Genomic DNA, 16,135 nt, shown 5'->3' on the forward strand with positions numbered 1-16,135 from the left:
CAATTGTTCTGCCTCTGTGGTGTCATATAATTAGCTAGAGTACCAAAACCATAAAAAACTAAACACATCTAAGGTTAACCTTATACACTTGATTTTGCCATCGTTTTGCACTAACAGCATTACTCATAACATTTAAAAGTGTAAGAGCTTCTAAGATTAGAGCCATAGCAAGATCTGTCATTCTTTATTGTATAAATGAACAACAGTATATGGGATAAACACTGTAGGTAACTACAGGTGCTGAACACTCAGGATCTGGCACCTTCTCTTTAAAAAAAATACTGAATGGTTTAGTGTGGGTCATACTGCACTATCTTAATTCAATACTCTCACATGCATGATTACTCTATCCCTAACTCAAGTGGGACAATTCACAAGAACAGCCTTAAGTAATAAAAATTAAATAAAGTAGAAATTTGGGGTGGATTTTGGAGGATTTGTTCATAGTTTTACATGGTTGTCTAAGAAATACCTTTCCCAAGAAGGTCAAATGTTGGACAATCAGATGGGCACTTTCTGTCTTTCCAGAACCACTTTCTCCACTGATGATAATGCACTGAACACACAAAACAAAATAGTTAAGTGCACAGCTCACCACATGGTCAATTTCAGCTATTACTGCTCCTAGCCGTTATTTAATATTAAGTACCAAGTCTACAAAATACTGCAAGGGTCAACTCCCTCAACTCCCTTCTGAAAGGAAAGATGAGCAAAGGCTCAGTATAATAATTTATTCCCTAGATTACTAAAATGTGTCTTGCAATGTCCGATAGCAATGTGCATGTGTGAAGCAGTGACTGAATTACTAAGGGCTAAAACACATAAATGAGTGATCATGTCTACAGGCTAACACACACTATGCACATATGCAGCTTGTTTCAAATGCTTAAAATTCAGAAAATTGCCACAGCTCCGTTGATGTGGCATAATTCAACAGTGCATCTGAGGTCACTGCATTGTCTTCATATGAACATGAAACACAGCATACAGCTGTATTTAATACACTGACCAAAAGTCTGCTCCTGGCTTTAAAAATAACCTTAAATTGCTGCTGTGTAGAGAGGTTATTCTGTAGGTGACGCTGGTATTCAAGCTTGAACAGCAAACTAACACCTAAACATTTCAGAAAAATATGCATGTGTTCGTTGGATAATGCTGGGAGAACATATCCATCTTCTTGAGTCAGCAGTCCTTAGCACATGGTATTTGATAGGTTCTCCAAATGGCTTCCAGACTCAGGAATTAGCTAGAATGGTCTAAATCACTTGGTATCCTCCTTTCTGCTGTTACACTTCATGGACAAGATGGAAGTAGCAGGCCAGTACACCTTGAAGGCCAGTTCACACCTGAACACTGAAGCATGAACACTTCAGGTCATAGCAAGTAAGAATTCTAACAGCATTTATTATTTTCCCATTCTTTCATGTGTTCTATGGATCACCAGTACAAATATTAATCTATTTAAGGTACAATATTAACTGACATATAATTAAAATGTTAACACTGAGCAGTTGCATAAATTTGTGTGGTTTTATGCAAACACCTGAAAATTATTTGCACCACACTGTGAACATACAAGATTTTTGGCTAGGAGAAGATACAAGGCCCTAAAATACTTGATGCAATGACACTTCATATAGAACTGAGCTTTGTGAAAATGTTAGAAAGATGTAGCAGTACTTTGGTGGTGTCTTGTGGTGTTTGACAGCAGGTGCAGGGATTGACTCAATAATGTGTGCAATATGATATTTGCAGCTCATTTATTTGCTTCTTGTTGGGTATTTTTGTTCTTCTTGGAAACAGATAACCCAATGATAGATTTACAGGGTTACGATACCTAATTTAATCACCTTTGTGTGACTAGACAAGTCATATAAAACAGTTTATACAGTTAAAGCCCATGAGTTCTTCATAAAACTCTTGCAGAATTAGCCAGAACTTGACTTTAGTTTCAGGAGTAATGTTAGACTTGGAGTCAATTTTCAGGCTTCACAGGAAAATACAAGGCAAAGCTCAATGCATAAAACAAACAGAATCAATACATTTTTGGTCTGGCTACAGTGCTTCTCTAATGCATCTTTACCTGAAGAACCAACATAACATTGGTCAGGTACTGGAGATAAACATGTTCCTGTAATTCTTTGCAAACAGAAAACAGGAACCTGATTTAGATGTAAATGCAAATTAATTCTTAAACGGGTATGAAACATACAATATTAAATATGTACAAAGTTAGCCTGACAGGCTGATGTCAAAACTAATTTTTTTTCCCCAGACAACAAATTCTTACATAAAGAAAACAAGTACTCCTGCAGAATAAGTTTATGCCTCCATCAAAGAGCATTTAAGTCATTAAAGAAGTACTAGCAATCTCTCAGGCCAGTGTACTTCCACATACTCAGTAGAACTCCTTTTTTCTTCACCATCAATGTCCCTTTTATTTGTCATCTTTGCTTGGTATTTTCCGATGGCAAGTTTTTTATTATTTTATTCTGCTTTTGTGATTTTAAAAAAGCATTTTCTATGAATTATTGTGTGATGTGCAGGGTAAAATCAGGAGGTTTTTATAAATAAAAATAATTATTAGCCCTCAATATTTATTGTATATACAGCATATCAAATTTGAAAGAGTACAAAGTTAGAATCTTAAGCATGTAATAAAAAGAAATCTAGCTTCTACAGCACAGTATTTCATTCTCATTAAAATCATTGCTATATAATTGGATTTGTGTCCTTATTACATTTATATTAGACCTATCCTTAATAAATTCTACTAAAAAAATTAGTTAATGTTCCTATTTTTTGTGACTTGTAGTTAAAGTAATTGATTATCCATTGCTTGATAGTGTCTTTATGCAACAGAAAACTGGTTCAAACTATTGTTAATCTGCTGTGGCATTGAGATTCTCCTATTTTACACAGGTGTAAATCATTACAATACCTAGTGCAAGACAGGCTAGAATCAGAGTGTGCGGCAACACTGCAGCTTGTGTCAACTGCCAGGACTTCATGGGTGTCCAGCAACCTAGATTGGTCAGGTAACCCTATCACATTATTTGACCTTTTAGTCTCTTTTATGCCACTGTGAACTCTTCAGAATTCCCAAACCTGACTAGATTTCTACTCTGGTTTTCCTGATGTAGGAATAAACGGCTTAAAGAAAAAATTTCCCAAAGTACAACGTAACAGAACATTAGCCATAGCCATGTAGCATAGTGGCAGTACAATTAATATGAAATATAGAACAAAATGAACAGATTCTTACCTGATCTTTGCTGAATGTAACCATACTTTGGTAGGCAGCATCTGCAGAGGCAAATATGTGGGGGGGATTTGATGAACGCTTCACACCGTGGTAAAGCTTGGAGAACTGAATTTAAAAAAGAACACACGATAGTTAAATTACGCAACTTAGCTACATAATTAAGAACTGAAAAGGTGATAGTGATTATCTTCTGCCTGTTCAACAGAAGGTAGTTGCCTGTTTTACCACAGAATTTCCACTGAATCACCTGGAAGAAGAGTGGTAATTCTTGGCGCTGCCCAATTTCCAGAATACAAATTACAACGCTTAAAATGCACTCCAACGTTTCCCTGCATAAGACAGTGAAGACAACTGTATCACAAGGAACAGCATTTCAAACACAAGCATTCAACCAAGGAAATACCCAACCTATACAAAAGAAACTTCAAAGACAACAGTGCATCTGAAATCTGGCCCCTCTACCTGCAACCGTCATTTAGGCACCCATGAAGACTAAGATTTATGGCTCCACCTCTCTTCATATCTGTAGAGAATTAAGCTGCCTCTATCTTCACAGCATTTGATTTACTTGTTTCTTTTAAAGCAGCAGCTGTCCTACTACAGTCCTACTACAGGACATGTAGTAACCCAATAGTCAGAGCAATTCTTCAGGAAGCAACAGCTTCAGCATGAGGAAGTTCATATAACCATCTTCTGTTTACCAGAAGAAAGCCCTAAATGCCAGACAAGAGGCACAGCTGTAGCTGGGGTAATCTTCACCCCTTCTGTGGAATTTGTGCCACCAAGCAGAAAGGAGTGAAATCAAATGAGACCGAATTTAAAAAAAAAAAAAAAAAAGAAAGAAAGAAAGAAAGGAAAAAAAAAAAAAAAAAGACTTTTCTGGAAGAAGAAAAGGCTGGCGTTTAGTCTGTGCTCCTAGCTTCCAACATCACTTTAGTATTTTAGCCAGTGGTGTTAATATAAGATGTAAAGTGAGTACTGTCCACAGCTTGGAATCTCTCTTACCTGGGGAGAATAAATGCTGAGATTCTGGAAGGGGTTTAAGGCTATTAAAATGTCTCCAACATAAGTATAAATCTGTAAGTCAGCATAGCGTTTCTGCAGCTGATGGATAATTGTATCCTGAGAAAATTAAAAAAAGTTTCATAGTTAAACAGTATTTGCCCAGTTAGGAAGATTTTTGTAGATATACTGAGAACACAGATTAAGAAATACTTACTGTAAGTGCTACTAATTATTTTTCAAATGCTAACACCACAAAACCAAACAAATATTTTCAAAATTCTTGCTAATGCCATAAAACTAAATTAAATGGCAACTCCTATTTCCAGATTAGTACATATTTTGTTATACCAGCCTGAGAACCAAACCTTCTGAAGAGAAAATGGCCATGCACTTTATTGCTGCACTTCATAGTACATTTCCATTTAATTTTTTATTTGACCATAAGATAAGGATAATAATTTTTCAAGGATTAAATTTTAAGTGGTAGTAAGAGACTGTTTTAAACAGGACACTAGCACAATTTAGTATTATGTCTTTTTCTTGCTGGCATGCAATTTAAGGATCATCAAAACAAAAATTTACAGATAATCTGCATATAGGTGATATAGTGAAATATGCAACTGATATTGTTTTATCACTTTTTATCCAGAAGCTGTAGATACCATACTACTCTCTATAAATTCATCAATTTGAGAAAAAAAACACTTAAATCTATATCTTCATGACTAAACTTCACATTTTAGGAAACTCACAAAATAACTTAAACTAGCATCACTCATAATTAAATTCTTCCACATAATACAATTCATTGCTACTGCTTTTATGTCACTATATAGAATATTAACGAAGTGATGATAGCAGATCAGTCACGTGACAATTCTTTTGCCATGGTGCGAAAAAAGCTTGCAGGAAGGAACTCTTTTCATTCTGTTAAAAGAAGCCCAAAAAGCAGAAACAGGCAAAACGTGAGGCACAATTGTCAGAAACCGCTATACAAGACAGTACAGTACCTCATCTAGAACTTCTAGATTTACCAGATCATCATCTAGAGAGTACTTGTCAGCTCCATCTACATGGTAAGGTCTTCTAGTATGTATTCGTTCACGCCTGGAAGTTTGTTAGTAGAGCACCAGTGTTATAAAACCATATCAAAGACAACGAACATTAAGAGGCAATGAGAAGTCATGGGTGAGTGTTTTTGTCATATGGAAAACACAGACACACTCCCTGAAATATATATTTTTGCTTGAAATATCCTTTTATAAAAACAACATGTCAGCTTGCTATCCAGTGTAATATCTGTTTCTCTTTCACAATATATAACCCTACCTATTTATCAATGCTCAGAGATGAGGAGTTATCTGTAGAATTACTACTTCCCACTCACACAGTAAAGTATAAAAAAAATTCTCCCTCTTTTCCCTTCCCTTCTTGCTCTAAGTTAATGAACCACTACTCTGTTTAATTAAATCTTCCCCCCACATACCCAGCCTACCACACTGTCATCTAACGAAGTTATAAGAAGCAATAAGTAGTATAAAATCCTTCTATTACCTTGGTGTATGCCAAAGTACCTCCTCAGATGACCCTAGATCTGGCCCAAAACAACATTTTTGAACCACAGCTGCCATCAGACTCTAAATTGTATGGATGTTCAGTCAGCTTGTCCTCAGAGATTTAAGCCACACAATAAGCACCAGAGACAAACTGTCACATAACCCCTTTATAATCAGATTATACTGAAGGAATCTTTGAAAATGCTGTGTATATGTTTTTAAACAACACATCTTGTTGAAACAGGGACAAATCAAGAGGCTGTAATATGTCTTCCACAGTGGGGGTGAAATATGAATGCTGTAAGCACAACTAGGCTTTTCTTTACAACAAACATAATCAAAGCATAGTAGGAGGACACCCACCGAGATACAGTCTGCATCCTGCTGAGTAACATTTAGCATTGATCCTCAATGACAGTCCTTGACAGATTGTTTCTGCATTGGTTGCCACATAGAAAGTAGGAATCACATGATCACACATCCCAAAACAATGCTAAATATTATATCAAGGACTAACAGAATGGTACTGTGACTTGGCAGCAAACACTGTTTACCTATAACATTGAAAGTTAATATGAAGATGCATCAGGCCTTTTTTTCTTTAATCATATCTTCATATACTCATGGACTCCTGTTTCAAAAACGAGCATTGAGGGTTTTGCTTTTTTCCCCTTTATGTACACTTCTACATTTGAAGCTAGTCAACTTTCATTCAGTAAAGAGAATGTTTTCATATCCAAGAGCTATTCTATCATCAGAAGAATTATTGCATGGAAAGCTTCTAACAAAGAGGAAGGAGGAAAAGAGTGTTAGCTATGAGTACAGTAATTGTGAATCACATTTAAAGATCCTAATTTTTTATGTCTATTTTTATTCATTTTCCTTATTTACTCAATGAGTTCTGGTAAACTATTCTGTAATGGTTTACTTGAACTGTAACTAAATAAAACTGTGCAAACTGTTTTGTCAGCTAGGAAATAAAATTGCGGGAACAGAGCAGGTTTTGCTGATGGCCCCATTTACATTTTACATCCTACATTCCCAGAGATGGTAGTTTGCTTGATATTGTACATATGAAGAAATGAAAGTAGTAGTACACAAATAAGAAACTATGAAAGAAAAATTGTTACAATGGGTATTATTTCCAGTGGGCAGCATGGTGATTTGCGTGAATTTGTTCAAAGTTCCATTCAATTAAATTTTCCATTCTCAGATCTTTGATTAGGTGGCGGGTTGTGGGTTCTTTTTGGCTATTTTTTTAAGCAGTCACTGTATTCAAGAACATTACACTTTGCTGACAAGCCAGCTCCTCAAAAGAGTAGGAATGCATGTAAGTGGCCTAATGTACTACTGTTTTAACAGTCGCTTTTCTTCATGGAGATGTAACTAACAAAGAGATGGCTAGACATTATAGCACATGTGAAGCTTTTTTTTTCCTGGAGCAAACCATCACAGCCACAATATTAAGTTGCAACAAGCTGCAAGTACGGATGTATCTACCAGAGGTGCAGGGAGGAGGGGGAAGAGGGCACATTCAAACCTAAGCATCTCTAATTGCAGAATGGCTTTGTAAACTAATCTGTTATCTGGTTGTGTATTAAACTCCCACTGTTTGTTCTCCTGAAATGATAAATGAATCAATTTTCTTCTTGGAAAGGGTTTTTTTTAACACTATGTAAATAAGAAAACTGGTCTTAGTCAAATATAAGTAAAACATATGTACCTTTGTGCATATTTTCTTGTGCTTAACTCATTTTCCTAAGTACATGATTAGGAAGAGGATATTAGGAGCATAACATCACATTAGCTTCAAATCTCCTGCTGGCCTCATCAGTTTTCTACTGACCCTATGTCCTGCAAATACACTGACAGAGTGGGAAGGAAGAATACAGACAGTAACCTTTAATTATTTCCACAATTTTATATCAGAAATACAATCTGCTTTTAAAATATATATATAAAAAATTCTTAAAAAGCAGAAGGAAACACTCTTAATTGGGGAATTAATTGTTATATTTTTTGCATAAGAAGTAGAATTATCAGCCATTTTTTCAATTACCCTTCCTTTCTGATGACATGTAAAATATACAATTTCTAAGCAAAAGGAAAATAAAAGGTGTTGGGTTATTTGCTTTAAGGTTCCAGTGATGTTCTGAATTAACCCCTGGAGGATCTAGTCTCTTCACTGACAAAAAAAGTGGCGTAAAGGGCCAGTCACTCAAGGTACCTAACCTTATCAAACCTGAAGAGCAGTATTAGATTTATTCCAGAACTCCAGTGATGAGCAATGTCTATTGAAAAAGATTCTGTCTGCCCAAGCACCTTCCCTTTGCGTTTTGATCGGGCATGAATAGCTGGAAGGGACAGAGCTTTCTTGGATTTTGAAGGAGGAGCAAAAGGCAAGAAACATTTCTCTCTTGGGAGAACAATTTCATTAAGAGGGTGGGAAGCAGTCATTTGTTCTACTTGTGGGGAAGAGATAGCTTGAAAGAAAATAACCTCTTTTTGTACTAGACACCAGCCATAGTAATAGAAGTGCAGTGTAAATAGCTATATGCTCATAAAACCCTGCTATCAAACTGATGATGGGGAAGGAAAAGCTAGATAGACCACATAGACTTCTAGATTGAAAAGTCATCTTGCTGGCAGGTCCAACCTGAGCAAGAAAGCAGCATAGACAAGAATATTTATGTTCATTGGGAAGTTTCCTCTCTGGCTTCTCGCCCCTCCACCCCTAAAATTCTTTTTTGAATGCCTTTCTTTTGGCCTCTTGGTGCAGTTAAGCATTTACGTTTACTGTTTTTTTTCCTAGGACTCACATAGGAAAAACTGTTTCTGTACTTGTTCTTCTTACATTATTGCCAATTTTAACATGAATTGCACCTAAACTGAGATTTACAAGAAAAATACTCAACACAATGAGAAACAAAAAAGAGTGGAGAGTGTGCTACTGCCACACAGAGAAATACAGTCTACTACCTGTGCATTGCAAAGAGTGAATTTTGCTCATGTACATCAAGTTTCAGCCTGGAGTAATTTGTTGAAGCAAGGACATAACAGAAACACTGAAACAGCCTTAATTACAATATAAATGCTGCAGCTACAACGAAAGTCTGTGCAACCTCCAGTAAACACATATGCTATAATCAGCCCAAGGATCACTTCTGGGGGCTCCAGCAGCTTTGCAATTTAAAAAAAAAAAAAAAAAAAAGAAGAAGAAAGTTTTAAACTCACTTGCCTAATATTCATTTAGATGAAGGCTAGAAGAATTGCATTAAATTACATTGCGTGTAGCATCAGAGGACTATTTCTGTTTCTGTTATTATCTCTGAGTCCAAAGGAAATTACTGGCTGGATGCAATCAAGTTCCTTGCAGTTAATTGCTTTCAAAACTAAATGTGAGCTGGCAGAGAAGCTAGATATCTGGTTGTAAGAATTACTTCCTTGGATGGACTGCTGCTGTAATCCAGCTGGCTAATAAGAAGGGGGAAGCTGCCAAGCCACTGTAGTCTCATCCTAATATCTGACAAGGTAGCCTGAACATACCTGCCCTTCTCAAACTGTTAGATGCTTAGACTTCCTTTCGCCTTTTTTTTTTTCTCCTTTTTTTCTTTCTTTTTTTTCCCCCATAGCTGCTTCAAGTTTGATTTTTCCTGATGTACAGTTTAATCCTTCAAAATGCAAGGTTTCATAACTGTCTGCTCCCCATTACAGGAACATAAGTTACCTGGTCTATAGGAAAACACCCAAGAGAAGAATGAGCCACATCTGGAGTTGGGCTCTTCAAAGCTGCTGATAGCTGAGAAACTGCCACTTTGAACCATGTAACTAAAACCATTTGATACTTGATCAACATTAACTCTCAAACATCAAATCAATTATAGAATTTTCAGGCCAGGAGTTATTAATCACTTGAGGAAATATAGAAGACCATGGTTTTACTCAACTTCAGCTACTGTGATATTTGATAGACAGAGCTAACAAAATTAAAATAGACAGCAACTGGTGATTATTAAATATTTTTGTTACCTTAAAATTATTATAGACTTATCTACTGCATTTCATATAGCTGCCCCACATGAACTCCCCCTAAAGAACAGCCAAATGCCACACAGGGACCCAACAGTATCTAAAATTTTGAAAGATGGTTTATAAGAATATTACCAAAGGCAAAATTTTTAGAATGCATTCTGTGAAGACTCTTCTTCCCTGTTTCCAATTCTAAGTTTTTAATCATGTATTCTCCTCCTTGATGTCCTGCTCCTCCACCACAGTCAAAAGACAGTTAATAGATCTCATACTACATCTGAATTTCTCCATCTCACATGCTGTTGTGACTTGACTTTTTTAGATTTTCTCCTGCATGCTATACTGGATAGAGCAACCTGTTATTTTAAGATTGTTCATAAGTAGATAATTTCTTAATTGTTGTACATTCAAAGGGGAAAAAAAACCCAGAACATTTTTATTTTATTCACTTTTGCTGATGGCCAGTACTTTTCAAACCTTTAGTTAAATATTAAAAATCCTCCAGTTTTCCATTACTACCCACAAGCCACTAAAACATTTTATAATTTTTTTTTTTATGAAATAAAATGGAAAGTTTACTTTTTTGAGAAAGTCTTCCTAAAAGATGCAAGACTTTATCATTCAAATTTATGTAAGAAAGGGCTGGCACAATGGACAGAATATCGGGGTTCCAAATTTGAGTCTCCCTTTTAAATGTCTCCATAACAAGCTCCATGGTATTTTTAAACATTCTTTATGGAACTTGAGATACTGCCTAGCTTAAAGGACTTTGGAAGTTTTGACATATGTTTTTCAACTTTTTCAACACTGAACCAGCTGCCAACATTGCCAGGTATAGATTAAGTCCTGACAAGGACAAAAAAATGGGGATAATATTTGACATTTATAAACAAACTCCAGAGAACACGCCCACTTTTAGCAGTATGTTTTGCCAATGTAGACAGCACAAAGAGTCATTTAACATTTAGGAATATTAGGAAACAGACTAAATCCCTTCTGACGACTTCTTTCAGCAGGCTGGCAATCAGCCTGGATGTTAGAATCTCTTGTACTACAAATCCAAAAAGCAACTGACAACACAAATGAGTTCAAGAGATCAAAAGGTGTATTTGGAAAGTCAGCAGCTCTCCCTTATACTCTCCCTTAACGGATTATCAAACACATTCAAACACTATTTAACAAAAATATGATACACACAAACAGAGCAAATGCTTACTGTTAAGTGAGAATTAACAATATCCATAATCTGTAACATACTTTTGCTTAGAGTCTTCCCAGACTCTAGGGCAGAAAGAATGAAAGAAAAAATGGCTAGAGCTTCAGGCATTATGTTGGAATCTCTTGTACTACGAATCAAAAAAGCAACCGACCACACAAATGAGTTCAAGAGATCAAAAGACGATCTTCATTGACAGGTTTACAGTGACCAAAGGTATAGTAGAGCTTTATAGAACATGTAAAAGACAAAGTTTTTGCCTCAGAGAAATTGCTATCTGTTTTTTGTAGGTAACATGTATTAAGTAAAGCTATTAATAGGCATTTCGTAAGTGGAGGGACAGAGAAATATTGACGTTAGGTATGTAACAGAGGTTACTCAGTAATTCAGAGAGAGAATGAGGAATAAAACACAAACCTCTACCATGTTTTTGTATTATAATTCAGAGGGTGCCTAAACATTCTTGGTATTTTACTGACATATAATTGCATGAATCTCTATCTTGAAGAACTTATCCCTGAAATACAGCAAGATTACTACCAACTCAACTTGTGTACCTTTCTTAGAGAATACAGAATTAGCCACAAAGTCTTTATCAACACTCAGTTATTATTACTGTACCAAGAATGTTTTTATAACTCTGCTTATCATTCCTGACCAATGTTTGTTTGTTCTGTTGTCCACACCTTATTGTAACTTACATTCCTACTTTTTTCCAGTTCAGTTTAATGCTACATGAGGTACAAGTCTTTAGGAATTAATTACATTTCTTGTTCTCACAATGTTATTATGCACAAGGACACTCTCTGAATAACCTGAAAGCATTTCACTGTCCTTGTGTGAGTACAGGATTGGTAAAACAAAAAAAAAGAAAAAAACCTGAGTGAGAGCCTGTGACAGCATCCTTTCTGATTTTAAGAAATGCTTCCTGCCTAAAGGCAGCTATATATTGATGGGAATAAGACTGCTGACTCCTGAGATGAACTACAAATCAGTATCCATGTGTTAAAAAGTAATGATGTATTTGACTTTAGAACAGACGGGAAAGCAAAATGCAGCATTGCTGGAACAAATATATGTGAAGCAATGTTCTGATGTACTAACCTCTATTTTTTAAGGATAAAAGAACTTTTACAAAAGTAGAAATAGTAGACTATGTAACACCAAATACATTTCTTAAAATTAAACTTCATATAACTGCTTCTATGGCAAAGCTGCTAATGAAAAGTATATTGTTGTTAATTAGCATTTATGCCCTGGTACTGTTAGAAACCAGACAAAACATACACCTAGTTAACTGATAGCTTACAAAAGGGACAGGGAGAAGAGATAAAGATAATACCCAGAGCTTATCCTTATGCAGCCATGACACTGGACTTTCTCATAAAGTTTTTCCCCATGATACTATAAGAAACAGGCAATGCAGGAATGGAGTGCTGATGCTGAAATTTCAACTTCACTCAAGACCATGGCAAAACTCAAGGATTTCAACAGATGAAAGATGCCAACAGATGAAAAAAGAATCTTCTTCCTCATTAGAAGTGTGGAAAGAGAGGTATCCTGGCTGGGTTTTCTGAAACTGAAAACACCTATTTGCATAAGGATAGGAGATATCTGCATCTCACTGATGAAAATAATTTAGGGAAAAATAAAGCTGGTGAAAAAGTTTCAAAAAGCGTCTTTTTTAGTAAAAAAGCAGGAGCAATTGCTAATGCCATTTTTCATTTTAAAAGTCATCTCTTGCTAGCACAACCCTTTTCTTATTCATTTCTAACCTAAAGGAAATAATACAGTATAAAGCTCTCTAGTAAGTTATCTCATGGCAAAATGACAATATGTTTGTCAGCAACAAACTGATGACAGCAACAAAGGTGTGTCTTATAGGCTCCTTTGAGCTCAGCAAGTACAATGAAGTGCCCCTTCAGTTCAGAGGTATGAAGAACTGTGCTGAAGTTAAGTCTAGCTATGCTGCACACAAAAAAGTTTATAAATGAAGAATGAAAGAAACTGAATTAATTAAGGAGATGTTTCAGTCTGTGGCTCCAGAGGTCAACTCAGATGATCCTGCCAAAACGGGACAGCTTGCTTCTTTCTACCCCTCTCCCTGTTATTCTCAGTCATGCAAAGTATTCTTCCTTTACTTCAGCTACATCAGTTGAGGCACCCCTCTGCAATCACTAACAGAGTAGAAAATTATCTGTGTGTTTCTGCTGTCTTAGTTTTTTTCCCTCTTGCTTTAGAAGCTCTAGCTCAGGAGGTTTTGAAAATCACTGGAGCTGCAATAAAAACAGCACCATGAGCTTGTTCCTGGGAGCTATAGGAAAATGAGAGAAAGAAGCCAGTTCTCTCTTTTTCAGTAGCGGTGAACTGTTAGATCAGCCCTCCACATCTCTCCATCATACCCTCTAAATCAGTAGTACTGACTTTCTAGTCTGAAGGCTTGCTCTCAGGCACAATGACCTTAAGTGATGTCCCAAAATAAGCAAAACTGGAATGGCTCAATTGGAAAGAGAATCCTATTAAAAAAAACATAGGTGCTGAGTCAATAAAGAATCAAAAGATGCAAATGCAAAGCACTGATGCTGGAAGACTTTCAAATGAGACAAAACCCAGATACCTCCTCATCAGTTGTCATCACCAGTGACTCCCTGCGTTCCCTCACAGTAGAAGTGCTGTTAACACCTGCATCCTAATGATTTTCCAGTTCCTGGAAATTTTCAGCCTGTGCTCTAAGAACATCCTCTTTTACTTATCTTTTAAATGATTGATCTGTAGTGTTGCTGTACTCTTAAAAAAGGGCATCTACTTTTCTTTATCTCTGAACACCAGGGAATTAACGCACATTTCATTGTACCTGTCGTGGGCACATCAATAAACAGAAAAAGCATGCACATATATCCAATGGTATAATAGAAAGGTTTTACTCGATGGCGGTTTTAATTGGCCTATTTACTTTGAAGTGGTGACTATACATTCAGATGACTTCTAAAGATCACCACAAATGAATGCCAGTAAATTTTTTTACAGTACCATCTGGTCAAGTGTCCTTCTGCATGTCAGATTCTGTATTGAAAATTATTTTATAACCACATTACAGAGTTTTTAAAGACTTTTAATTGGTACCAATTGTCCTAGGGGGTACTATCTCTCTATTACAGAGCCAAGCTCTTTACTACTATGAGACTATGTCTATCCTCTGGGGAAAATTATAATTAGATGGTCCTGGTGGTTGGTTCTCTTGTAATAATCTTATGTTTGTAGTCCATTATTAACTGTCTGTCCCACAGACTTGATATTTTGCAGGGATATGCTTTTGCAATCTCATTAAAGTTTGTACCAATTTGATCAAGTTTCAAATCCTTGGAAAATCAGCACTTCATCATTCTGAACAACGTTGTAGATTTCAATGGTAAATGATCACTAAATTTTTTAAATCGCTGAGCATGCTCTCAGCTTCAAAGAACAAGTAAGGATACCATAGTATAATGCCACAACAATCAGAAAGACATTCTTTAATAGCAGTTAGGCTCATTGGCTTCAAAGTGAAGCCAATAGCAAGGCCCATAGGCTTCAAAGTGAAGGTAAAGATGACTATTTCTCCAGCAGCCTAATCATGTCTCCCCTCTCATCATTCACTAGCAGAAGCAGCAGCCACCTAATTAAGGGGCATGGCTAAAAGCAAACTAAGAGTCCAGGAAAGAACAAGATGGGTACAAAGAGTCTGCTGACAGTAGAGCTTTAAGAGTAGAAGAGAAACTATAACAGACCTGGGAAAGGTGAATTCAGTTATAAGAAAGAACAAGAGGGCTGCAACCTACATTATCAGGTGAGGAAAACCACCAAGAACAGAGAAATGGCTGGAAAAATAGAACCACCTGTACTAGGACTTGCTGAAGAAGATGGAGATTAGAAACAGAAGCTATTGGAGTGGTAGAGGAAGAAGACACAAGAAGGTGACTCTAACAATAGAACAAGGTCTTAAGGACAAACAGAAGGAACAGTGAATGGAGGTTGATGGCAAAGATGGGTCAGATAACCTGGGACAGGGAACCTCGGATTAGTTGGCCAAGTAAATCTGGGGGCAGCAGGGACAGTAATAGAATTTAAGACTGGTAGGGAGGACAAGATTAGGACTAAACCCATTGCAATAGAGTCCCCTATACCACTGCAATCTGCAGGTACTACTGCACACAAGTTGCAAATAATCACCCTTGGCAAACAAAATATTTAAGATGGGTTAGGTGGTGACAGGATGGACAAGGAGTTAAACTCCCTTAGGTGAGCACTGATTCATACTGGGGGTGCTGGGAAGCAAAATCCTTCCTACATTCCAGTCATGCATAACGTGCAGAAGCTTGTCTGTCACAGCACTCCCAGTCAATATATGGAAAGGCTTGAGGAAAGAAATGCTGTCTTGGTCTTGTTTCCGTCTCATCTACATTATGAGATAGATCCCATAAGAATGTATTGGAATACCATAAGGCATCCATTTCAGAGCTCCTCTTAGCACAAGGATCATTTTACTCTGTCTGTATCTTCTATTTGGTCAACAGCTGAGAAAACTCTGAGACCTTTTGGGCCAGCCAACCCACAGCTGTAGGCAATCTGACCTGTGAGGTATTACATGGAGAAGGTCTGCTTAGGAGGCTAGAGAAGCAGAAATTTCTAGTGTAACACTGGCATAGCTCCCTCACCCACAGTAAGCACTTCCTGGTATGTTTTTCCAGAAAAGAAAAAATACACAAAACCAACAAACCCACAGCAGTCAACTTCACCTTGAAACTGTTCATATAGCTATTCCTTTATTTTAACTTGTACATTTTTGTTTGGGCTTTTAGCATTTAAGCTACAGAGTCCTATGGCATATAAGTATATACATGTTTATGACTTATGACATTTAATTTTCTTCATCAACATTAGTAGGTGTTTGTTTATAATAATGGGCCAGAGCTTATCTCAGTGTAGACAAATTTCTTATTACAGAATGATTGCTGAGCTTAGGAAGGTGTGTTCATTTGCATTTAATTCTCTTTTGAAACAGTGAAATTCTGCCACCCTCTGGAC

The 16,135-nt window shown here is 36.6% G+C and overlaps 2 protein-coding genes across 15 annotated transcripts in view; one reads left to right on the forward strand and one right to left on the reverse strand.

The window, feature by feature from the left end:
* The window catches only part of METTL5 (methyltransferase 5, N6-adenosine), a 414,631-nt gene that overhangs the window by 169,391 nt on the left and 229,105 nt on the right, over positions 1 to 16,135 (forward strand). The gene's annotated exons all lie outside the window — the stretch shown is intronic.
* The window catches only part of MYO3B (myosin IIIB), a 212,028-nt gene that overhangs the window by 103,776 nt on the left and 92,117 nt on the right, over positions 1 to 16,135 (reverse strand). For 13 of the 14 annotated variants that reach the window (XR_007506998.1, XR_007506997.1, XM_049808063.1 and 10 more), the window contains 4 exons: positions 5,281 to 5,377; positions 4,271 to 4,387; positions 3,266 to 3,370; positions 473 to 556 (listed from right to left, as the gene is read on the reverse strand). Coding sequence is in view for 12 of the 14 variants with exons in the window: in XM_049808063.1 (XP_049664020.1) it covers positions 473 to 556; positions 3,266 to 3,370; positions 4,271 to 4,387; positions 5,281 to 5,377 (403 nt within the window). In the remaining 2 variants the exon portion in view is untranslated. The remainder of the gene's footprint in view (positions 1 to 472; positions 557 to 3,265; positions 3,371 to 4,270; positions 4,388 to 5,280; positions 5,378 to 16,135) is intronic. The other variant, XM_049808029.1, reaches the window with a different exon arrangement.

This window comes from Accipiter gentilis, chromosome 1 (assembly GCF_929443795.1).
Source record: "Accipiter gentilis chromosome 1, bAccGen1.1, whole genome shotgun sequence".
Lineage (NCBI taxonomy): Eukaryota > Metazoa > Chordata > Aves > Accipitriformes > Accipitridae > Astur > Astur gentilis.